Consider the following 26997-nt stretch of genomic DNA (forward strand, 5'->3'; position numbering starts at 1 on the left):
CAGAAGGTCGCATAATGCATGCAAAAGGGTTGATTATGCGACCTTTTGAAAACTAAAGCCAGAAATACGAAATCTTATCTGAACGAAAAAGTCTTGAAAATTTTTTCTGGGAATTGTTATACAAACCCAGTGTAGAAAAGTGCCATACTTTTTGTGTAGAGTTTTACTCGATTTTCCTACGCACCATTGCATTCTCACATTGGCAGTTGTCACTTGCACTCAATGTAATATATACAGGTGTGGCAAAGTTGGTTAAGTGGTGTTAGTGCAGTGAAGAAATTTCATCATGGTGTGGGTGAAATCGTAAATCGACCAATCACGATGAAGCGTGACGTCAAACTCCAAAAACAAACCCCATTGTCCGACGCGGTTTGTTTTTGTAGTTTGACGTCGTTTTCTGTTTTTTCGCTACTAATACCATCAAATGTCTTCATCTGCCACACCTTTTTAAACCTCATTGACTTGCACTTTCTGCAATCAGCGATGCCAGCATTTTCGTAATGGTAGTTGTTTTCGTTAAAATACTGCTCATAATAATCATTTATATACCATATCCGCGCTATCTTAAATTAGACAACTATACGAGGTTATTTTATAATTTTATTTTTCTTTTGTATTCAAACCGCAATATTTTTCGTTCTAAAAATTTTAACATGTGTAACAATCTGTTCACTTTGTTCATTTAAACAAAACTGTAATTTTTACAGCACTGGTTGGTCCAGTCATCATAGCAGAAGTGTCAAAGTAGTGGAAAAAAGACGAAGTTCGACAATGGTGACAAATTTTTTGGAAAAAACTTGAATTTTGGTGAATTTTAGCAGTGTTAGCTGAAAATTAGTTTCGATTTTTGTTTCGTACTGGTACTACATTCAGGTAGTGTGGTTTTGTTTGCTGCTTTTATTTTCGTGGAAACTTTCGCTAACGAATAATCTAGACAGGAAGGTTAATCACTAATACATAAGGTAAGTTTGTCTGATTATGAGGGGTGCAAGACTGCAAGTGCGGGGATAATGTTGATGACGAAGAGGTATGACGCAGCCTTCGGAAAGCAGATCTCGACTAGCTACGGAGCTAGCTGTGCTGCAGATATGTTAATCAACACGGAAATTTAATGCTCATTGTCAGCCAGTTTCGTTTAGGCCTGAGAGAATATTAAAAACAATGTTTGTCTGGCTTATCTGGTGTTTATTTGTTTACCTAGATTCTCGATCTATAGGTATTCGACTTGTATTTTGCTTTTCGATCTTTTTGATTGTTTGAAATTGATCATGTTTTGACTGCTTTCGTCATGATGTCATTTGTTTTGCCACTCTCACTATAGCATTCAAACAGATATATTTTAATATTTATTGTTGAGAAACAGGAATAGGTTTTGTGGTGGGAGGGAAAGTGCTTCATACCTGCATAGAAAAGAAATACTAACATATTGTCGTTTCCGCTGTCATTTCCATTAGAATTTTCACGGAATGGTAATACTGTCGAGACTGCATCCATAAACCATCAACGCTTGTTAACAATGCTTAGTAGCAGTGCTGTTTGAACGTTAAAAATTCCTGGGGAAATATTAACGTAAGATGTCCGATACCAAACCCGAAACGGAACAGCAGCAATTGAGCTCGAGGACCGCAGAACCATCAGTAGAACAGCAGATACCTTCAGCATCTCCAGTAAAACCGGAAGTATCCTCGCCCACAAGCGTAGACTCTCCTGCAATTATAGAGACCACTTCCAGTACGTTGACCATCGACGAGGGTGGTAGACCTCCTTTAGCATCAGAAGAAGATACCAGCAGCACAATCAGTAACATTCCAGCAATTACGGTCACTATTATTGATAATCTTACAGCTCCGACAACAGCAGCTAGTAGTAGCAACGTTTGCCTTGGCAGCCACGGTCCAGAGGGACAAACGGTACTAGCCACAGTGCACCAGCCTCAGTTTTCGATTGTTGTCGAAAGACAAACTTCCGTCAATTCCAACGAAGGCAATATGGCAAATGCTAATAACAATAATGTTGGCTTTCGGAACACATTCAATGGTCGAGTTCCGTTCGCCAGAATGCTTTCGGCTGGCAGTGGAACTGATCGGCGAGTAAGCAACGATAATACAGGCGGGCGAGTCGCAGTAAACTTAAGCAATAACCTGCTAACTGATATTTTTGCCTTTATGCAGCAAGCGCGCAATCCAAACAATTTATTCTCGGCTGAACGCCGCAACCTTTTTGCCCAATCGGGTCGCTCTGTTTCCCATATGCCAGGCAGCAGTACTCCGCCGGTGAATCACGGCGTAGGAAACCCCAGCGATGTCGTTATAGATGTGGACAATATGACAGGACCGTCTCTTCGGTCTTCCAACAATGAGATATATCCTATCTCAACGTCTTCATCGGTTGCGAGCAGCATTAGACCGAACTCTTGGATCCAGCCGAACTCTGGCGATGAAGATGCCAACAACGTGGGACGACCGACGATGATGCCAAATTTTAACTATCACCATCATCACCATCACTTTCACAATCACCAGCCTCTGTCCACTGTGCATCATCAGCTTCTCACACAACAGCCAGTTCAATCTGGCCAACAACAAAACCAACCATCTTCTCTTGGAGCTATTGCTAGTGGCAGCGGTATTCCACTAACTGAACCACTTCAGCAACCAACGACACCCACCAATCCGAATCCTAACAATGGGACGCGCAGCAACAGTATCAGTTCCAATAATCAACCATCAGACGAAACGACTGTTCATGAAGCCCTGAATCAAATTCCAGAAGCGCGCGTCATGATTGACACATTTGCTCGCTACATTCCGTTGATGTTTATTCTGATTACCAAATTGTGCTACGATCATCTTGACGGAATCATTCATTTCCTAGCCTTGCTAATGACCTTTTCCCACGCCAACTGGGTGGTGCGGCAGGAAATCTCCAAACAGGCTCAGAAGCGGATAATGGTTCTGCTCCGTGAGCTGATCTTTATAGTACTGGCGCTCGTTGTGGTCGGCTTCCTGCTCGAGCGCAAGAATATTTTCCTCAGCATCATGTTTATGCCGGATCTGTCCGAACCGCTGAGTCTCAAGTCGCTACTTTTCTCCGTGTGCATGTCCGATTTGGTACTGAAACTGTTAACCATCATCGTAAAGATTGTAGTTACCCTGATGCCACCCAGCGTGATTGAGTACAAGAGCCGGGTATGTTGGGCAATCTGTTCGAATTGTTTAATTTCATAGTGACCGTTTGTTTTGCCATTGAACAGGGTAAAATCTACCTGATGACCGAGGCGCTCTCTCAACTGTACCGTTCTGCGGCACCGATTCAACCGTGGCTAATCTTTCTGTTCGAGTCCTATTCGGGTTCGGAGAAGATCGTCGGTGTTATCCTGTCGGCTGTTTACATGGTCGCCAAATCTTCGGATCTGCTCGATCGGATCAAGTTCTGCAAGTGGTCTGTCATCAAGTTGCTCCAAAAGACGGTGAGTTTGCACTAGTTTTTATTTTATTTTTGAAAAGTTGTGTTATTGACGCCTTATTGATTCCTGGGACTTCAAATGCAGTGTTTATGTTCATGAAAACATGTTGATTGTGTTTTGATGAACGGAAGGAATGAAGTGATAACTGTTTCATAAACATATTTATTATTTTGAGTACTTTGCTTTCGAAATTCCAGAAATCAATGACACGTGTCTGAACGTCTCATACAAATTTAATTTTTGATAAATGATTCCCTACATTGGGGTGCACTTTAGAAGAATAGAAAAAGAAAATGTAACAAAAGAAGTTCACATTATTTCTCAACCGATTCGCAAGAAATTGGTATTACCGTGAACCCGTGCTGATATGACACATCAGCGACCATTACTGACGTTCCGTTCCGTTGGTTGTCGTACGCAGACAGAGAAAATTCGTTTGATGCCCAGGGCATGCATATTGTTGCATAGGTCAATAAGTGCATGCCTTATCTTTGAGTTGACTACTCGAGATATTTGTGCAGTCACAGTAGAACTCGTCGTGGATGATGTCCATAGGCGCTATGTCTACTGTTCTGCATACTGACCACATGATGAGCCGTCTCCCAGCGACGATTTCAGAAATGTGGTGAGATACTGCCAATCTAATGGGCTTCCGCTCATTGTAGGCAGTGATGCCAATGCCCATCACATCATTTGGGGCAGCTCGGATATCAATCTGAGAGGCTCTGATTTCATGGAATATTTGAGTAGTACCAACCTTGGAATACTCAACATTGGCAATTGTCCAAGTTTCATACGAGCTGGTAGAGAGGAAGTGTTAGATGTAACACTCTGCTCTAACAGGATCAGTCATGAGTTGGCACAATGGCATGTTTCAAATGAGACACCTATATCTGATCATTGCTTTATATATTTTGATCATTTGGGTGTCTCCTTGAACGCTGCAACATTTCGCAATCCGAGATTTTCCGACTGGGAACTCTTTGAGGAGGAACTGGCGACGAAATTTCAAGGATTCGAACCGACGATTGAGTCATCGATCGACTTGGATGTGGCTGTAGATGTTACAACATCTTTTATTGCGGAAGCTTTTTAAGTAGCCTGAACACTAAAAACTTTTAAAACGACTAGAGGAACACCATGGTGGAACTCTCATCTCGCGGAACTAAAGAAACGATGCAGGAGAGCCTGGAATAGACGTCGTAGGGATGGCGTGGAGCCTTTCAAGCAGACCCGGAAAGCCTATGCAAAGGCTCTATGATCTTCAGCACGCACGAGCTGGTACAGGTTCTGCAGCAACGTTTCCAGTTTCGGCGAGGCAAGTCGACTTAATAAAATACTGTCAAAATCGAAAGATTATCAGGTTAATAACATTCGAAGTTCGAAGGGCGAATACTGTTCGAATGACAATGAAATCCTGGAATGTCTCTTTAATAGTTACTTTCCAGGCTGTGTGGAAGCTGAAGTTCGAAACGATCCAGCAATCGTTTTAGTTGGCTTAGACTCATGGGCTTTTGCTCGGAGACTTGTCACAACTGAAGCGATTGAGTGGGCCGTGAACAGCTTCTCTCCATACAAATCTCCTGGAACAGATGGAATATACCCTATTCTACTGCATAAAGGATTCAAGTACCTCAAACACATTCTGAGAAGGATGTTTGTGTAGTATTGCTATTGGGTACATCCCAACTCAATGGCGTGAAATAACCATTAAGTTTATTCCTAAAGGTGGACGCGCGACATACGAGCAAGCAAAAAGTTTTAGACCAATCAGTCTAACGTCTTTCTTGCTTAAATCACTTGAGCGGATTGTTGATCACCACATCCGCGAAACAAGCTTAGTGGAAGTTCCTGTTCATTCAGCCCAACATGCTTATCAAAGTGGCAAGTTACAACCACTTTATTACATGATGTGGTGGATAAAATTGAGGTTGCTTTTTCACAAAAGTAATCTTGCTTAGGAACTTTTTTGGATATTGAAGGCGCGTTTGATAACGTATCTTTCGCTTCCATTTTGGAGGCTGCTCGTTATCATAATGTGCCTTCAATAATCATAAAGTGGATAGAACAAATGCTTAATAACCGATTACTTTTTTCGTCCTTACGACAAGCAAGCATTTGGAAGCAAAGTGTTTGTGGATGTCCACAAGGTGACGTTCTCTCGCCTCTTTTATGGAACCTTGTGGCGGATGACCTACTGAGGAAACTCAATGGTCTAGGCTATCCGTCATATGGTTTTGCGGATGACTATCTCATCCTAATAGTTGGAAAGTGCATAAGCACATTATTTGACTTGATGCAGCAAACACTACGCGTCGTGGAAACGTGGTGCCGAGAAACTGCACTTTCGGTAAATCCGATCAAAACATCTATCGTCTTATTTTCAAGGCGTAGAAATACCAATGGAGCTAGCGCTCCGCGCTTTTACGATTCGAATGTTGATGTTGTGAACGAGGTGAAGTACGTGGGGTTGATTCTCAACTCCAACCTTGACTGGTCCACAAATATTGATTTCCGAATTAAAAAAGCGTGCATGGCCTTTGGGAAATGTAGAGGAGCAATTGGCAACTCTTGGGGGCTTAAACCCAAATACATAAACTGGTTGTACACGGTCGTTGTCAGACCAATACTGGCGTATGATTGTCTTGTATGGTGGCAGAGAGAAGTTGTGACTGTCCAGACAAAGCTAAATCATTTTCAAAGGATGTGTTTAATGGCAATGTCTGGTGAATTTATTACAACTCCTACCGCCGCCCTAGAAGCTATTTTCAATATTAAACCTCTACACTTCTACCTGAAGCAAGAGGATGTGCTTATCGACTACACGTGATTGGCCTTTGGGAGTCTGTGGACGGTTCCACTGGTCATACTCGATTGTGGTCGCAAATTGTTGCTGAGGACAAGTTTGCCCTTGCTCTTAGCGATGTAACGCTCATGCGTACTTTCCCGTATAGGACTTTCTCAAGTGACTTTCCTCCTAGAGAGGAGTGGATGTCAGACTACATGGAAAGGAAAATTTCCGACTATGTGGTCTGTTATACCGATGGTTCCTTGTACGAAGAACCGCGGGTGCTGGTGTTTACTGCCGTGAGGAGCTGGAATTGGAGGAATCCTATTCGTTGGGTAGTTACTGCACCGTTTTTCAAGCTGAAATCTTTGCAATTATGTGCGGAGCTCAGTTTGCACTTCAGAAAGAACTGATAGGCAAGATGATCTACTTCTGTTCTGACAGTCAAGCCGCTATAAAAGCCCTTTGTACGGCTAATTCTAAATCTAAAACAGTCATCACCTGCCACACCTAATTAGAAGAACTAAGCATTCTAAATACCGTTCATCTGGTTTGGGTTCCTGGCCATTCTGGTATAACCGGAAATGAACGGGCTGATGAACTAGCAAGATCTGGAGCAGAAAAGTCGGGTTTCGGACCGCAACCTGCTTTACCAATTGCGGCATGTTGGATAAAATAGAAGATTCGATCTTGGTTTTCATCTGAACATGAACGTTATTGGGAAAATCTTGAAACTTGTCGTCAAACGAAAAGTTTCATTGTTAAGCCTTGTGAGAAGGTTGCGAAATTTCTTTTGCAACACTCAAAGGTAAATTGCAGTATTCTTGTCAGATCACTGACTGGTCACTGCAGACTAAATTATCACATGGCTACGATTCAGCGAGCTGAATCGTTTCGTTGTAATTTATGTAAATCCGACTACGGTACACCATATCACGTAATTTGCAACTGTCCTGCAGAAGCACAATTGCGTCATAGGATCTTTGGATCCTACGTCTTAAATGAATCGGATTTTAGGAAACTAAAATTACGAGACATTTTGATGTTTCTTACCGAAAGCGGTTTTGAGCTATAAGCTCTTATTTATCATGAGTGTACCCCCCAGGGGGTGTACTATTGATAAGTTAACTACCAAGGATTGCAGTATCCCCTCGGGGGTACAAAAATCTCGGTATGTATGTGTTTGTCCAAATTCCTCATCCACCCCTTCCTATTCCTCCTGTTTTCCTTCCCGTCCTCATCAGGTAAATGATGACACGGGCAAGATGGACAAGGCACAAATCTTCCACATGATTGTGAGGAACGTGCTGCTCGAGCCAAAGATGTTGATACCTGATATGTTGCCGTTGGTGCTGACGGACTATGCTGAATGCCCGTAAACTGTACAAATTCAAGTTTTGTGTCGACAATGTAACCAAATTAGGCTACTTGCTACCGATTATTGAATCATTATTCGCTGGGTCAAATAACACACTTGTGTTTCTCCTAACCACTTTTTGGTTTGACTACTTAGAATTTAAGTTGGAACACTAGCGGAATTTTGAGTAAAGTCGATATAGTAGGTCATTGGATGGTATTTTCGGCGAAGGAAACCTCTATTTCTATTACTCAATTCCGGCTGTATTCTTTTTGGCTCTACATTTTCGACTCTGCATTCGCCGGTTTGTGTCTGTATGTTTCACCACAGTCTGTAAATTTGAGTATTTTTATTATAAGTTTTAGTTAAATTCAACCTATTTACAGGTAAAACTCGTTTAAGAGTGTAGTCCAAACTTGACCTTTGTAAGGCTTTAAATTACACACCAAATATTATAAAAGATGGCAGCCTTGCAATGTTCCGAATGTTCTAGTAAAAGTAAAATATCTGAGCTTTAAGCTATCGCTGAATCTGTCTGAGCATAGAGATTGTAGTGGCTGGCTAGTGGAGTGCTCTAATTTTTGTTTGCGCTGTTTGCAGTACGTACATCGTTTAATCATTTTTTGTTGTGCTTTTCAAATTTATTATTTTTTCGATTTTTCCGAGTCCTGTTCCTGTTTTAAAATATGGCATCAACTAGGTAAACCTTAACCATTGTTTACTGACACAGTTTATCGAAATTGACAAAATATTTTCTTTTGCGTCTCCTGTCCTAACAGCGACTTGGTTGCTATCTGGTTGGAAGATATGGAAGATATCGTGGAAGCAGAAGTGATTGATGATGAAGAAATTGAAAATCAGTTCACAGAACTGTTTAGTATTGTAAACGAAGATTTTTTTGAAGATGAAGATCATGGAGATGAAGTTAATGACTATGAATATGACGAAGTTGGCGATGCTGCGATTGACGGAGAAGCCTACTGCGAACATTGCGAGACTGAGGACATTCTAAATGATAACTGGGATGTTGGTGAAATCGAAGATGAACTTTTTCTCGGATACGAATACGACACACTGGAAGACCAATGGTCAGTATTTTCGGGAGGTTATGATTGGGATTACTATTACGATTACGATTCAGATTAACTTTAAGGAGTATATCAGTTTTGTTCCATTTCTTTTTGTTACAAGCGTTGTCATTAATACGTATATGTTACCCATACGATTAATATGGAAATAAATCTTCGAAAATAATGCTTTCTGCTATAGCCATTAGTTTTTATAGATTTACTAGCTGACCCGACAAATTTCGTATTGCCACATATTAACTTGTGTTGTACATAAATCATGAATCTCGGATGATCTTTGTCACAATCTCGAGTTTTGCAAGTTTCTGAGAAGTTCAACTTTAGATGATTCATTTTGGCAGTTACGTTACTATGAAAGCATCCCAGGTAACCAATAAGCATCACCAATGCTATTCAAATGTAGGCCAATAAGCATTTAAGTCGCCTTAAATGCTATTTTGGCAAAATACAGGTATACCTCGATATAAGACAACTTATAATTTCTAAAAGTTGTCTTATATCGAAATTGTCTTATATCGAAACATGTTTTTTTTTCCAAAAAAAAAATGCATTAGCGGTCGCCAGATTTGCTCTGTGTTATGTGTTTACGGTTTTTGAACTATTTATTATTGTTTGAACTATTAGTTTTTAACTACTTTTGGGGTTATTTTGAAATAATGAACATCTTCATGGCACCGATTTCAGAATGGAAAATCAGCTCTGGTATCGTTACCAGCTATGTCAAAGGGATTTGTTTCGATATAAGACAAAATTGTCTTATATCGAATTGTCTTATATCGAGGTTGTTTTATAACGAGGCTGTCTTATATCGAGGTATGCCTGTATACAGCTACTTTACTGATAACCTTCTTATAGTGCTGACAATGCTAATTTACAGCTAATTATCGACACGAAGAATTTGAATACAATTTTGGATGCCAATTTACAACAGTTATGCAGTCAAAAAGCTAATATACAACAACGTGCAGTATAATATGCCAGATACGCTGATTTGCTGCTTATGTTAATGCTTATTAGTTACCTGGAATGGGTAGTTTAATATGCAAAGTTGCAATTTTTCCTGCATAGCCAGAAAGCGGATAGTAATATTCGCCATGATTGTACAACATTTCGCTGAATATCACTGCGAAAAACCTTAAGCGGAATGTACCATTTCACGGAAAACTTTTTTGTGGAAAGTACCATTTCGCGATCCTCTCCTTACTCGCTGTCGCTCGTTCCAGGAAACCCAGGTATACCTAGGAAAACAGATAAACCTAGACAGTAGTGATTTCTGCTGGGAGTTGCCTCCCCAAAGTGGGCGGCGCTTCCGACGGCGGGTCACCTGCAACACTCGTGGTCGTCTCGTCCTGAATGATCTAGTGTTACTATAGATAGTTTTTGTGGTCTTGTTATTGACTAATGTTTTATGGAAGAGTCTCAAACTTCTCGATTCGTTCGATTAGTTTTTGAGTTTCGCAAAAATTTCTGTTTTTGTATGAGAGTCCATATCCCCCTACCACAGGGATGAGAGGTCTCTATCATAAAATAAATTCAAGACTCAAAAATCTCCCACATGCCATATTTGGTTTCATTTGCTTGATTAGTACTCAAATTATTAGGAAATTTGTATTACCTTTGTATGGGAGCTCCCCCTCTTAAAAAGGTAAGGGGTCCCAATTCATCATAGGAAAAATGGTTGCCTCCAAAAACACCCACATGCCAAATTATGTTCCATTTGCTTGATCAGTTCTCGAATTATGAGGAAATTTGTATTTCATTTGTGTAGAAGCCCCCCTCTTAAAGTGGGGAGGGGTCCTAATTCACCATAGAAAATATTTTTGCCTCCAAAAACCTCAACATGCCAAATTTGGTTCTATTTGCTTGATTAGTTCTCGAGTTATGAGGAAATTTGTATTCCGTTTGTATGGGAGCCCCCCCTCCTAAAAAGGTAAGGGGTCCTAATTCATCATAGGAAAAATGGTTGCCTCCAAAAACACCCACATGCCAAATATGGTTCCATTTGGTTGATTAGTTCTCGAGTTATGAGGAAATTTGTATTTCATTTGTATGGGAGCCCACCCTCCCAAAGTAGGGAGGGGTCCCAATTCATCATAGAAAAATTGTTTGTCTCCAAAAACACCCACGTGCCAAATTGGGTTCCATTTGTTTAATTAGTTCTCGAGTTATGAGGAAATTCGAATATCGTTTGTATAGGAGCCCCCCCTCTTAAAGTTGGGAGGGGTCCTAATTCACCATAGAAAATATTCTTGCCCTCGAAAACCTTCACATGCCAAATTTGGTTCCATTTGCTTGATTAGTTCTCGAGTTATGAGGAAATTTGTATTTCATTTGTATGGAAGCCCCCCCGCTTAATGGGGAGAGGAGTAATAATTCCCTTTCTAAAGTGGGGAGGGGTCCCAATTTACCATAGAATAAATTCTTGTCACCAAAAACACCCACATGCCAAATTTTGTTCTATTTGTTTGATTAGTTCTCGAGTTATGCGGAAATTTGTGTTTCATTTGTGGGGGGAGGGGTCTCTAACCATCACTAAAACCTTTCCTGGCCCCAAAAACCTCTACATGCAAATTTTCACGCTGATTGGTTCAGTAGTTTTTGATTCTATAAGGAACATACGGACAGACAGACAGAAATCCTTCTTTATAGCTATATAGCTGATTAGATAATTAAAATACTGATAAGTATAAGAAACTATTTCTCGGGTAATTTTTCAAATAGACCTATGTGACAATGAAAGATTCTCTTCGTGTCTCCTCTCTTCCGATTTTTACGACGATACTAAATATACACGCTCAAGCTCAATCAAAGTGGAAACCACATAGATTTTCTAAAATTTTTCACTGATGTGTGTGTTAGTGCTGAAAATGAGAGCGACAAAAGACCTTTAAACATAAAATTACATTCCTTTGTCACTAAAGTACGAAATACATTTCGCTGGCTTAAATGCTAGAATATTTTCAAAATGCGTGCTTGTATTTTGAAAAGGATGAAAAATTTGACCGAAATATATGCTCTATCCAGCTTTTTACGCGCTATAATGATGGCCGCTATAAATTGTGTTCGTAATATGCGAACAATCTTTTTGAAAACTCTGCATCAGGGATGCCACATATAATTCTGTGTCCCCGCTGGATTTTTCACGTAGAAAGGACAGCGGGGTGGTGTGGCTGTCAAACTACATACATTGTCCATGTCCCACTCATTGGTTTTGGTACTTTTGGTTCTGGTGCCTACTTAAAGGTTTATTCATTTTAACACTACTGAAACTAATTAGAAAGCAGTTAAGCACAGCCTTTTAGCTATAATTTAACTAATATTAGCTGTTATTTTCGGTATACTGGCTGGTTCCAAGTTGTCGCCGTCCATGGATGTCGAGTCCGCAAAATTTTGACAATTTCACACCCCTGGTTAAAACTAACCATGCTCCCGAGCAGGGTTATTTTCGGAAAACCATCGAACTGTCAAATTTTAACCAAAAAGTTGAAAATTTCGCGAAATGGTTCACAGCCTAAGTAGGCACCAGAACCAAAAGTACCAAAACCAATCAGTGGGTAATGTACAATGTATGCAGTTTGACAGCCACACCACCCCGCTGAAATTATTGCGCTCTTCACACTCAATTGGACTGCACAGTTATAAAGTGCAACCTTCAAAACTGTGATGAAAAGTGTGCTACTGATAATATCGCTAGTAATCTTATATCGAGAATACCATCAAATTTTATCGTCACGGAAGAATATCGAAAATTGGAGGGTTTAAATAGAGTGACTATATATAGAGTGGCGACAATGTCAAAATTGGAATGATAATTATTAGAGTGACTATATACAGAGTGGCGACAAGTCATCCCAAATGTATGCAATGCGGTTTTTCCAAGGTTTTTCTTTCTCTTTCTTGCATACGCGTTGGATAGGTCGTCTGCTCGATTGGAATGACACTGACAGATAATTATCATTCCAATTTTGACATTGTCGCCACTCTGTATATAGTCACTCTAATAATTATCTGTCAGTGTCATTCCAATCGAGCAGAAGACCAATCCAACGCGCATGCAGGAAAGAGAAAGAAAATAAGCATTGCTAGAGCATTGCATACTTTTGGGATGACATGTCGCCACTCTGTATATAGTCACTCTAGGTTTAAAGTGAAATCTTCTTGGCTTGTTATTATTTTAACATTTTTGTTCTATTTCTTACGTATTTTTGCTTTCATATTATCGTTATTAATTATTAGCGATAAGAAAAAATCAGAGGGGTTGTGTACAAGACACGACCGCATATATAGGTGACGCAGGACTACGTAAGTCTCTTTATAATGATAGTAGCATGTATTCATGCTTGTAATCATTCGATTCTTCATGTATACATGCTATATGCAACATATATACATGCTACATGCGTTGTATGTAACATTTATCAAAGTAGTAACATTGCATACGTTCAATTCTCAAAAAATTGTGCATTTGAAAACAATTTAACAAAATCAAGAACACAATTTATTGCTTTCCTGCTACCTTACTGACATTAAAGATTGTTTTTATTACCCATGGTTCCCCACGTTGATGGGATTTCACCAATTCAATCCTATTTTATCAACAGCACATCTTTTCAATACATTTCTAATGAAACGGTAAGCATGCGTATTCACGGGAAACTAGCAGTCATTGACTTTTCGTCGGAAAGCCCAATTTCGGAAGCAGTTTTTCGGCCCAAAAGCGGGATTGTGTTTATAAAAATGTATATACCGCATTCTTCTTGCCAATCTGAACATAGCGAATATATTTTCATAAACCGAAATTTTGTTTCAAACAAAAAAAAACTGCTTTTGAAATTGGCAGAATTGATGACGACTAATTTCACCTTCATACAGAGTCGTATTATAACCGAACATTACAGCTGTAGCACATTTTTCCAACACAGATATCAAATTCGCCAAGGTTTAATCGTCTCGCAGTAAAGAATTTGCGATCTGTTGGGACAATGAACTTGTGTCACTTTTTCTGGCACACTTTCCTAACACAGACATCAAATTGGACTAGGTTTAATCGCGTTCGTAAGAAATTTGTTGGCACGAGGGGGCTTTGTCACTCTATCTGGCATACTTCCCAAGCAAGGACGTCAAAATGGTCTAGGTTTAACCGCGGTGTTAAGAATTCTTGTTGAAATAAGGAAACTTGGTCACTTGTTTTGGCTTACTTCCCAAGCACAGATATCAAATTGGTATAGGTTTAGATCATCGTAAAGAATCTTCCAACCAATCACGAAGCGAGAATTCTGGTAAAACATAGGCTCATTATTTTCAATTTTTCAATAGTTCAACATTAAGAATCCATACTTTTCTTCATTTGAGTCAATTCTTAGAAGATTTTCCGATCGATTGGTGTAAGGATATTGAAAATCGATCGGAAAACCGCTGAGCTATTAGCGCTCAAAACCTTTCATTTTTCGTGACGCTCGCATTTTTCGATTTTTTGGAATGACACCCTATCTCAAAACTTGCCGTAAGACGTAGTCCTACGTCAAAACTTTATCAATTCCACGGGAATGACGCTTCCAATACCAACCTGTACAAAAAAAACGTAGCCAACATAGAGCGGGCCCAAGCTGACAGCTTCATAGATGGGCTCAAGCTGACAGCCGAGTCGGATGTGTAAATTGTTAAATTTTGTTAGTTATAGTTTGATTTTAGCCAAGGTTTTAGCATCACATAGCCAATGCCAGGCAGGCAATTAATGCGAAATACATGAAACTGTGAAAATGGTTAGTTAAATTCGTTTTGCGAAATCGCTTTGCGTTTGCCGCCTTTTTCATGTGAGCAACGAAAATGTGACGTCATATCAGCCCCCTGATCAATTCGCTATGACGGCGCCGCAGTGGAGACACCTACATTAGTTTCGAGTATGCGTGTAGCAGAATAGCGATTTTTTAAAGAGTCCAAAAGACAGAAATATGTCGGAAATAATTTTCACGCATTCAGCTACGGGCAGTTCTGTAAGTAGAAAAGAGGTCGTGCGGTGCCGTCATTGCGAATAATCGTTATAGATTTTGATCGGCATTTCCCATCATTACAACTCTCCCATCTGAGCTGACATTTGATTTAGCAGTGGCGCCAGTACCAGTTGTAGGAGAAGCAAATAGTATTTAATTTTTCATTTATTTCATATATGCTGCATATTTGTTCAAGTTATGAATTATGCGTGGAATTACGTATTTAGAAACTATTTTTATATTATTCTTAGCGTCGATAACAACTCTACGTAAGCATTAGAATTCAAATAGGAATCAACCAAGATTCATGTTTTTTTCCACGAAATTTTGGCAACATTTCTCACCTACAAAATGTGTGACTGAACAAGTGTGTTCAAAATCCAACTTTCAATGCAAAGAGCAATATAAGCTATCGTCTAATCCCAAAAAAAATTTTTAAATGAGAAAAATGCTTTTTTTATTACTTTTACTCGTCAAATTTTGGAAAAATCTTCATGTGACTTTACAGTGACATCATATCTTATCATAATATGCGAGAATTTAAATACCGCTAAAATACCCAATAGACCAAATCAAGGTGACGTCATCTGGCAGATACTGGCGCCCTTGTTTACAAACAGATCGCAGAGTTCAAAAAAGTTTCAGCTGTTTAAACGGCAAATTTGTTGTTTAAGCCGAGTTTAAAGGGCATTAGGACTAAATTTAAAAGTATTGTAAATGGACGTTTCAGGAATAAAACAAGAGAACTAATGAAACTAGTCTGTATTGAACAAGAGCAAATGTGTAACTAACTGTTATGAAAAATTAACAAGCTTATGTTGCTATAACTGCGTAACCAAGCATACGATTGCCTACTTGATTACACCCCCTCTCAATCGGTTAATCCTAGACTGGTACGAAGAATCTTGAAACGATTGTAATCCAGTGCCTTCGTAAAGATGTCTGCGATTTGGTCCTCGGTGTTTATTGGCTCTATTTTCAATAGTCCTGAAGCAACGTTATCACGAATGAAATGATGTTTTATATCGATATGTCGTGTTCGCTTAGATTCCATGTTCTTTGCCATATGTATGGAGCCTCTGTTATCCTCATAAATAGTAACCGGTGAGCTTGTAATATTCAAATCCTTCAGGATGCCTTGAAGCCAGATTGATTCTGATGATGCCATGCTAAGTGCCACATACTCAGCCTCACTTGATGATGTGGCTACAGTTGATTGCTTCTTACTGCTCCAATCCACGGTACATTCGAAGACCTTAAACAGATATCCGCTAATCGATTTTCGATCGCTTACATCGGATGCCCAATCTGCATCTGCATATCCGACTAATGGCTTACTAATGTCTCTCCTTGTATATTGCAAAACTAGATCCCTAGTACCTTGAAGATACCTAACAACACGTTTCAGCGCCTTCCAATGTTGTACTGTAGGGTTCTGCTGTAGAGATGGTCGGGTATGAAAATTTGAATACCCGAACCCGACCCGTACCCGATTAGGAAAAAAAATAAAAACCCGTGCCCGACCCGAACCCGCAAGTTTATTTTTTTTGATACCCGAACCCGACCGCAACCCGTCGGGCACGGGTACGGGTCCGGATACCCGACAATCTTTAGTGTTAAACGAGGTCAATAGACCCGACCCGACCCGTACCCGGTTTCAAAACCAAACCCGTACCCGACCCGAACCCGCAAATTATTTTTTTTCAATACCCGAACCCGACCCGTACCCGGCGGGTACGGGTACGGGTGCGGGTTTCGGGTAAATTTTCCGCTACCCGACCATCTCTATTCTGCTGGAATCGTCCAAGATATCCAACTGGAAAACAAATATCAGGTCTTACGCACAGCATGAGATATATCAAAGATCCCAGCAGTTCACGGTATGGTTCCGCTGTATTCGGTCCTGACTGATCCAGTGACAAACCTTTCTCCATCGGGGTTTTAACAGAATTGCAGTCACTCATCTGGAAATTTCTCATCAGTCGATCAATGCTTGCCTTTTGCGATAGCTTCATAATACCGGTCTCATAATTGTAATCGACTTTGATTCCTAAGAAATGACGCAGTTCGCCACAGTCAGACATTTCGAAAACCTCGGTCAACTTACTCTTCAAACTCTTGATGGAGATCAAGTTACGACCCGCAATCAACAGATCATCGACATAAATTATCAGGAAGAGTTCATCGTTATCGTCTAATTTTGTGTACAGATAATAATCATTCTTAGATCTTGAGAAACCCAACTTTAAAAGTTCTTCGTTGAATCGCTCATTCCAACAACGTGGAGATTGTTTTAATCCGTATAGCGACTTGTTCAATTTCCAAGTTTGTCCAGGCTTCTTAGACACACCGTCCGGGATCTCCATGTAGATTGTTTCCTTGAGCTGACCGTGCAAGAAAGCTGTGCGCACATCCATTTGATGAAAATGAAATTGGTGGTGAACTCCAACCGCTAGTACAACCCGGATAGTGGCCAATCTAGCAACCGGCGCGTAGGTCTCCTGGAAATCTGTTCCTGCCTTCTGTAGGTAGCCCTTTGCTACTAACCGTGCTTTGTACCGCACTGCTCGACCATTCTCGTCCTCCTTTAAACGAAATACCCATTTCGATTTAAGTGGTTTCACTCCAGCCGGACACGTCGTTAGCTGCCACACGTCATTCGCCTTAAGAGATTCGAGTTCGCTCTGCACTGCCTGTAGCCAGTCTTCACAATCATCACGTCCAGAAATGTCGTTGAAGCTTTGTGGGATATCTGTGGGAAAGTCACTGCCAGAAGTTGCTCCGTAACCAACGAAGTAATCCAAAAACTTACCAGGAAGAGTGCGCTCCCGTTCACTGCGCCTCATCAACGTTTGTCCTTGAGACTCGTGATGTTCTGATTGTGAAGGGAGCGCTGATGATCCTGGACTATCGCGTTCTTCATCAACGTTGACATCAAGATTCTCGCTTGCATTATGGAAGTTTTCATCGTCTTCGTCTGCTTCTGTAGCACGTTGAACATCAGCTTCTTTTTCCCCCTCTTGTTCAAACTGGTACGGTACAACTAAGGGAGTTTGCCGGACATCTGATTCAATGGCATACGGAAAACAGCTTTCGTTGAATTTCACATCACGAGCTACGATGACCTTTTTGCGCGTCCTGTCCCACAGTCGGTAACCGTTTGGTGCGTAACCCATCATGACAACTTCTACACTCTTTGCATCTAATTTCTTCCTCATTTGGTTTGGAACCCACGTAAAAGCTTTGCAACCGAAAATACGTAGCCTTTTCAAATTCGGTTTAACACCAAACCAGAGTTCCGCAGGAGTCATCTTACACGACAGACTGGTCGTCGGGCTTCGGTTCAGCAAATAAACACCAGTAAGAGCAGCTTCTGTCCACATATGCTTTGGAACCTGAGAGTCCAACAACATTGCCCGAACTTTTTCTATAAGCGTCCTATTAAAACGCTCAGCAACACCGTTTTGTTGAGGTGTGTATGCAACCGTTGACTCGACTTGGATTCCTTTTGACTTGAACCACTGCTTCTGTTCGTTTGAACCGTATTCTCTACCTTGGTCCACCGTCAGTTTTGAAATGGTACTACATGTAGCCGCCTTCGCCATAGCTTCGAATTCACGAAGTTTCTCGAACACTTGAGACTTCTTACGCAAGAGATAGATTACCGAAAAATGGGTGTAATCATCTATGAACGATAGAACGTATCTCGAACCGTCCCACGCCGCGGGATCAATGGGACCACGTACATCCGAGTGAATCCTTTCCAACGGTCTAGTTGCACGCTGTCTAGTTCCGTTGAAGGGTTCACGGCATTGTTTGCCTTGCACACAAGGATCACAGAAACCAATTGGTTTCGGCTTTACATTGATACCAGTAACCATATCATGTTGTACTAATAGTGACATTGCTTGATCACTGGGATGTCCCATTCGTCGATGCCACAATTCACTTGTTTCCGCTTCGCATAAATATACAGTTGGCGAATCAATGCTAATTTCCAACTCGTACAAACTGTTTCTCAGCTCTGCCGTCGCAATAATCTGATCATTTTTACGAAGAAAAGCCTGCTTCCCAGCAAACAGCACGGAAATCCCTGCCTTAGTCAACCGTTTGACTGACATCAAGTTATCTCGTAACTCGGGAATATAAAGCACTTCGTTGATATTTACTGGAACTTGCTCATTACTACAGCCATCAATTACACCCTTCGTTTTCGCTATTAGAGTTTCACCATCCTTTGCAACTTGGATAACAATTGGTTTGCACAAGGTTGACGACGACGAGAACACACTGGCATCATTGACTAAATGGTCACTTGATCCAGAATCCAGCTTGAAAATCAATTTTTTCACTACGCGGCCCTGTTGCTTCTTTGCGTTTGATCATGAAACTAACTGCTTTGCTGCCTGTAGCGACGTTAGCTTCCATGATACCTTTTTGCCGACAATCCTTTTTCATGTGCCCTTTTCGGCCGCATTTGTGGCACTTGCCGTTGAAAAATTTAGGTTTACCTCTACCTTTTTCACCAACGAATGCTGTTGATTTTTCCGACGAATCTTTCTGTCTGTCAAGCAGCTTTACCTCCTCTGCCAAGAGCTTTTGTTTGACCAGGTCCACCGTTAACTCGTCATCGCTGCGATTTTCCAGCGCCGTAATTAATGGATCATAACATTCCGGAAGGGTTCCGAACAACATCACAATCAGGTCAGCTTCCGCTAGTTGAGCACCTGCCACTGCTAGTTGTCGAATCAAACCTTCAAAGATTACTAGATGGTTCCGCATCGATTCACCTTCGTTCATCTTCAGCCTTCCAAGCTGCTTCCGGACCAAGTTTTGAGTTACAAGGGACTTCTTCGCAAAGCAATTTTCCAGAGCTTGCCACATTTGCTTTGCAGTAGATTTTTCACGAATAGATCATTTTGCGATGACGTCATTTTGCCGTCAAATGACACCACTTGGTGGTTTGTTTACATGTTTTTTGTTACATCCAGCAGTTTCGATTTAAAATTTCGTGAAGGATTACTGCATCAGTTGCTTTAAAATGCATGTAAGGTGCTTTCTCATAAATAAAAACTATAATTCTTGATCATTATCTGCCGGACAAAGATAGAAAATTCAATTCAAACTTTAACACCATGTAAACAAACCACCAAGTGCTGTCGAAAAAGTGTGGTTAGGAGCTCCCGTGTAATGATCTATAATCTCCAGACAGTCGTCTCCAAGGAAACTAATCAATAACGATTTGGCTTTCCTGTCCGCTTCACCGAATTTCTGCCTTTCTTCGGCCACCAACGGGGGATCTTCAGTAAGCGTATTCATAACTCCTGCTGCATCCAGGAACATCCGGACTCGGAAACTCCAGTTATGGAAACCTGGACCTCCGCTGAACTGAGCAATTCCAAGCGCCGAATCCTTGATCGTGCCCATAACCTATTGTAAATGGACGTTTCAGGAATAAAACAAGAGAACTAATGAAACTAGTCTGTATTGAACAAGAGCAAATGTGTAACTAACTGTTATGAAAAATTAACAAGCTTATGTTGCTATAACTGCGTAACCAAGCATACGATTGCCTACTTGATTACAAAAAGCCATTATGCCTGTAAAATGTTCAAAAACACGCTACATTCGCTATAAGCGGAAAGGAAAGTTTTCCAAAATGTAAACAAGGGCGCCAGTATCTGTCAATTGACGGTATGATGATTTGGTCTATTATAAGCTGAAGCGTGAAAACGCATTTCCACTTTGATGACGTCATTTCCAACAACCAATCACGAAGCTAGAGTTCTGGTAAAACATAGGTTCATTATTTTCAATTTTTCAATAGTTCAACATCGAGATGGATTACTTTTTTTCATTTGGGCCAATTCTTAGAAGATTTTTTACTCGATTGGTGTAAGAATATTGGAAATCGATCGGTAAACCACTAAGCTATTAGCGTTCAAAACCTGACCACTTTTCGAGAAAGATATTTTGGAATTACCCCCTATACCAGCTACCTTCCTGAAAGACGTAGTCCTACGTCAAAAATCTGGACACTAGTCTACTCTAGAGTGACTATATACAGAGTGGCGACAATGTCAAAATTGGAATGATAATTATCTGTCAGTGTCATTCCAATCGAGCAGACGACCTATCCAACGCGTATGCAGGAAAGAGAAAGAAAAGCCTTGAAAAAAACCGCATTGCATACATTTGGGATGACTTGTCGCCACTCTGTATATAGTCACTCTAGTCTACTCTCGTGCACTTATTACGGCGGCATAAATGCACTTGAATGCGTCTATTGGGCATGAAACGGTTGCTGGCGTTATTGGTCAGCTAATGCTTGAGAAAAATCGTGTTGAAATGCATTTATGCCGCCGTAATAAGCACAAGAGAGGAGACGCAAAGAGAATCTCTCACTTGCACATTGATGGACCTTTTGACATGTTGGTCGAGATTTACACATTAAATTCTTTAAATTCACGTATCAGTTTCCTTGGCAACGCCGTGTCTATTTTTATCAGTGTATGTCCGTTTAACAACATCTGTCAAAATTTTTATTGGGTATTTCAGCAGCGTCAACATATGTGTTGTGTTTGTTGTTTTTGTTCGGATTTTTTAAATTTATTTTCGTGAATATAAAACATGGAATCGACTGGGTAATTTTTAATAATTGTTTCCTGAATTGCTTATCCACAAGTGATCGACAAAATGTTTCCTTTTGCGTTCCTATAGCGAATGCGCTATCTGTTTGGAAGCGATGCCACCTAGTGCGCTGCGTTTGCAGCAATGCGCACACCGTTTCCATGCCGACTGCATCAACCGATGGTTATCTGTAAGAAATCGTTGCCCCATTTGCAGAATCGTCACGACGGAAGGGATGCCGCTGAATGCCACGAGAGCGGAAGTGGACTATTCGGATGAAGAAAATCAGTTCGACGATTCGTTTACTGCTTCAAGTGTTGAAGATGAAGATTATATGGAATATGACTCAGACTGTTTGGAAGAAGGTGATACAGGAAGTTACGAAGGGTCAGATAGCGGGGGCGTTCCAGACGATGCTAACTGGGATATCAGTGAACCCGAAGCAGATGATCTGCTAGACGATGCTAACTGGGATGTTAACTGGGAAGATGACAATGAATCTGAAGATGTCCGGCTAGAAGAGGAAGCCGTTTTAGACGATGCTGGCTGGGATGACAATGAAATCGAGGATATCCTGGTAGATTATGATCCGAATGAAGAAGATGAACCACTGGTCGAAGAATGGTTAGATTTCTACGAGGAAGAATAATTCGGAAATTAGTTTTTAGCAGTATACCTATGAAAATATGTGTGATATTCTTTTTTGTTACATATTTTATTATTCCATACCTCATAGAAGTAACTCGATACAAGTCAGGTAAAAGTGAAGGGCTTCGTCGCAACTTACGAGTGATATGAACATCATTACAATATTAACTGCCATCATCACATAAATTCGTAAACTTGCGAAAACTTATTTGAAATTTGTTGAAGTTTCCAATCCTTGGTGAATCGTTCTTTTGTATTTACTATTTGCATTAAACATTTAGCAATCTACGTTTCATGTATATTAACTCAAGGTCAGCGGTTTTCATATTGTGATGAATTTTGCTAAGATGTGCAAAAGCTTTGCACACGATTGATGCAACTCCGTCATCACCGGTTTTAGCGTTGGATGCGTCCGTCCGTCCGTCCGTCCGTCCGTCCGTTTCGAAAGTCCACTATTGCACTACACGATGGTACCACAACGTCAATCCAAAGCTGGCTCCACCACACATCACAAGCTTCTCAACTGTAACTTGATGTTGATCACGATCGCCGAAATATATGCTGTAAGTGCAGCTAATTCGTACTGTTTCACATTCACACAACAAGGTTATCCTTTCGTACCCCAAAATAGACGACCAAACAAGCGCGGTTAATGGAAACCAATGACGATCAATCGCTTCACTCCAAGCCTAATATCACATTCTCATGGTTTCGTATATCTAATTCAGATTACATCGGATGGTGGATTGCTCAAAAAGCTGTTAATCAATTTTGATAAAATTAAAAATATATATATATATTTGTAATTAAAAATAGTCTCAAAACCGGAATTTATCTCTAATACCTACAACAAGTGCAGCTCTAAAATTAAAAATTAGTTTAAAAATTTAAATCTGATCATCCCCGCTAATTGCACGTATTTTTCATGCCCATGTGGCTGGCTACCAAAAACGCAAACAATGAAAGTGAAAATAATGGGCTGCCTTCTTCGCTCGCAACTGCATTCCCCGCATGTGGAGTGTGGACGGTTCGCACAGCGTGATGTTGGCAGTAAATATTTAACATTAATAGGTAAACCGTTGTTGCAATAGCAACAGATGATCGCATCGGCCGCATAGTGCAAGCACACAAAAAAACCCGAATTAATCCACCTAACGGCGTGACCTAGCCTTTCTACTGCCACAATAATCATTATTTAATTTCTCAGGAACATCTATAATTAACTTGACTATATTTTTAAATATCTGTTCCGTATTCCTCAAAATCCTTATTTGCCAGTAAAATTCACAACGTATTGCGTAGAATAATTATATTTTCTTTCCTTGGGTGCGTAAATACTTGTAAGCGTCATTTATGTTATTTGATGAACACCTTATTTAGTTTTATAATCGGTCGGCCTTAACTTTTGGGTTTCAGAGCCACATACGAAACTTGTTTTGAACTGACAATATGAAATATGCGTTCATAGCATATTTTTTGATATTTTTTTTAGAGTGGTTTTAGCCCAAAGGGTAGATTTTTTTTTTATATTTTGATATTAATACCATGCGTTCAAAAGTTAGCATCTTTGAAAAACAAGAGTTCAGAAAAATTATTATTTTACTTCGTTTTTGAAGAAAAAGGATATCTACAACAAAATGATTAATCTCAAAATTTTACTATTAGTTTGCTTGGCTTCAATTTTGCAATATATCTGAATTAGAAAAAATAACTGAATAGAGCATTAGATATAAAAAGAGAAATTGGACTTTTTCTTAGCTGGCGCTCCTTCAGATAATTATTTTTGCATGAAAATCAAAACTTGAGCTTCTTTTGAATGTACTTTCATGAAAAGATAGTCATTAGCCTGATCGCATCGGTTTTACAATGTTAGAGGGTTAGGAAAACAAGATGAGGTCGAAAAATAGTGCAAAAACTGCACCATAAACATGCTTGAGAATGAGAAATATGATCGATATGATTTCCAGTGCTGGTCATTTTTGATTTATTAATTAAAACATGATACATGACATAAGACATCTGTCCTTTAAAATGTCACTAACGAAAACAAATCGTACAAAGTTACTACCGTGCAACGTTTACTTTCTATTTTTCATATAACATTTCTAAGCTCTAGTATCTATGGATTGAAAAGAGCATATATTGATGCGCAAAATTTGTATGAAATTTGTATAAATTTATTTGGAAAAATCAACTCACTAGTATTTTGATCCTATACAACACTATACTTATATACTTAAATTAACTGCTTTTCTCCGCTTTTTGCTTTGCGTGCAATTGTGAGTAACAGCAAGTGAAGAAAATGACAATTGAAATCTAAAATCAAAGAAAAGAAAAAACTTTGCAATTGAATCCCGCTATTTAATATTTATTTGAGACAGATACGTAGTTCGCCTACAACATGCAGGCTTCATCAATGTCTTTTTTCAAAGCATATACGTATCTGTCGCGAATAAATATTAAATAGTGGAATTTAGTCAGTAAAAGTTTTTTTCTTTTCTTTTATTTCAGAGTTCGTTTTCTACTAAGAGGCTTCAAAAATTTCTGACTTTTGACATGTTTCTCACTTTTCTTGAATTTCATTGCAAATTGTCATCACATACACATACATACATACATACATACATACATACATACATACATACATACATACATACATACATACATACATACATACATACATACATACATACATACATACATACATACATACATACATACATACATACATACATACATACATACATACATACATACATACATACATACATACATACATACATACATACATACATACATACATACATACATACATACATACATACATACATACATACATACATACATACATACATACATACATACATACATACATACATACATACATACATACATACATACATACATACATACATACATACATACATACATACATACATACATACATACATACATACATACATACATACATACATACATACATACATACATACATACATACATACATACATACATACACACATACATACATACATACATACATACATCGCACACATTGAATACAATCAACATTTGATTGATACGTTTTGATTTCAGACGTTTTAACGGTTTAATATACGGTGCTTAAGTGTTAAAGTTTGAATAACTTTTGAATGAACCGTCCGATTTTAAATAACTCGGTTTCGTTTGATAGATCTCAGCAGTAATTTTCAAATAATAATAAAATGTGTGATGTTTTTCATTGAATTAATTCTTAAATGTTACAAAAATATGTTTTAAACACTATTTTTTCACATTTCTTTATGTAACTTTCAAACTACAAGTCCAATCATCATGAAATTTGGAAGTTAAGGGTTTGTAAGGCTCCTCTTTCATATGCAATCAATTTTGTTCAAATCGGTTAAGGGATCTATGAGATAATGAAGTCCCATATTTTTCGTACTTTTATACATAACTTTTGAACTAAAAGTCCGATCAAAATGAAATTCAATAGCGACCAATGGGACACCTAGACCTTTCATTTGACACTAAGAACAATAAAATCGGTCCAGCCATCTCCGAGAAAAGTGAGTGAGATTAAAAGCGTTACATACACACACACACACACACACACACACACACACACATACATACACACACACAGAAAATGATCAGTTTTCGAAACTGAGTCGAATGGTATATAACATTCAGCCCGCAGGACCTTCTTTCCATTTCCGGTTTTCCAAGTGATTTCTATACCTTTATACTATATATTTATATAGTAGAAAGGCAAAAAGATTGGCGTATCCGAGGGCTGTGTGGCTCTATGCCGTCACATTCTGCGCTGCTTTTCAACGTGAGCCACTACGGTACTTCGCTGTTGAAGTTCAGTGCAGTGGTAGCTGCTGGTCAGCGATCCTCAGCTCCTTTAGTCTCACAGAATGGCGACTGGTTCCAACGAATCGTTCGCGGGCGAACGATCGTCTCCTCCGCCGTCGCTAGTGGCATCGGCGCTCAGTTCAGATGACGAGCACCAGAAACAACCCGGGAAGTTAGTCTGGATTTCACTGCCATTCGAGTGGTCCGGTCAAATTGGGCGACTTTTCATGGTTAATTAGCTTAGTGTTAGTGTAAATCAACAACACACACATTTTCATTGCATTTTGTTTTCTTTTTCAGAGTTACGGCACCATTCCATCGAAGGAACAGCTTCAGGCCTGCGGTGGCCAGTGCCCAATCTGTCACGACAGCTTCAACTCACCGGTTCTGCTTGAGTGTAATCACATTTTCTGCGAGTTGTGCGTTGGTACGTGGTTCGATCGAGAGCAGACGTGTCCGCTGTGTCGAGCCAAGATCGTCGACGACCCGTCCTACCGTGACGGGGCAACCACGTTTTTCCTACAGCTGTACTAAAAGAAGTTTGCATTCTTGTTTTAAGTTATTGAGGAAATCCAAATTTTGCAAAATGATGGGATCCGTTACAACTAAGGCAAGTGCTCTGTTGATTTCCTTCGATGACGGCATAATAATTACCGATTATTTTAGAACACGGGACACGATGTGAAAATGGTGAAGCACAAAGCTGCTTCTACTGTGTTTAAATATTGATAAAAGTGGTTCACTTCCTAAGCTAAACCGTTTAGTAGATATTTAGTTGACGTACGTAGAGTTATTTTTATTCATCTCAGTTTATCCGCAGTCTATTCCAACACCTAAACTATCAAGTGGAAACATCACCCATTGTGTCTAATGATAATAAAATGTTACAATATCCTTTCTTAGCAGTCGGACGCAAAGTGAGTGTGTGCTTACGGAAGTGAATTTGATATGAAGCCATCTTGCAAACCAAAACAAAATAATGATGAATGGGTGTCTAATATGTGCTTTGAAAATGCGGTGTTAACATGCAGAAAGTCATCAGTAAACTAACACTAGGTTTGCCATTCGTCAGTAACAGACGAATGAATAAGTGCACGCAGTAGTGCATTACTAAGCAACAGCAGATATATTATTTTTCAATTTAAAGGAAGAATATTAATAGTTTTAGCATT

General features: G+C 39.6%; 2 protein-coding genes across 2 annotated transcripts; both read left to right on the plus strand.

Moving 5' to 3' along the window:
- Positions 1–736: 736 nt before the first annotated feature.
- LOC128745278 (E3 ubiquitin-protein ligase RNFT1) lies at positions 737–26997 on the plus strand. The gene is made up of 5 exons (XM_053842311.1): positions 737–962; positions 1455–3188; positions 3254–3469; positions 26126–26435; positions 26492–26997. The coding sequence occupies exons 2-4, from the start codon at positions 1575–1577 to the stop codon at positions 26357–26359; spliced, it is 2064 nt and encodes a 687-aa protein (XP_053698286.1). The 5' UTR covers positions 737–962; positions 1455–1574; the 3' UTR covers positions 26360–26435; positions 26492–26997.
- Positions 21299–22159, plus strand: LOC128745280 (uncharacterized). Its single transcript, XM_053842313.1, has 2 exons — positions 21299–21333; positions 21410–22159. Exons 1-2 carry the CDS (start codon positions 21320–21322, stop codon positions 21966–21968), a joined length of 573 nt encoding a protein of 190 aa, XP_053698288.1. The 5' UTR covers positions 21299–21319; the 3' UTR covers positions 21969–22159.

This window comes from Sabethes cyaneus, chromosome 1 (genome assembly GCF_943734655.1).
Source record: "Sabethes cyaneus chromosome 1, idSabCyanKW18_F2, whole genome shotgun sequence".
Classification (NCBI taxonomy): Eukaryota; Metazoa; Arthropoda; class Insecta; order Diptera; family Culicidae; genus Sabethes; species Sabethes cyaneus.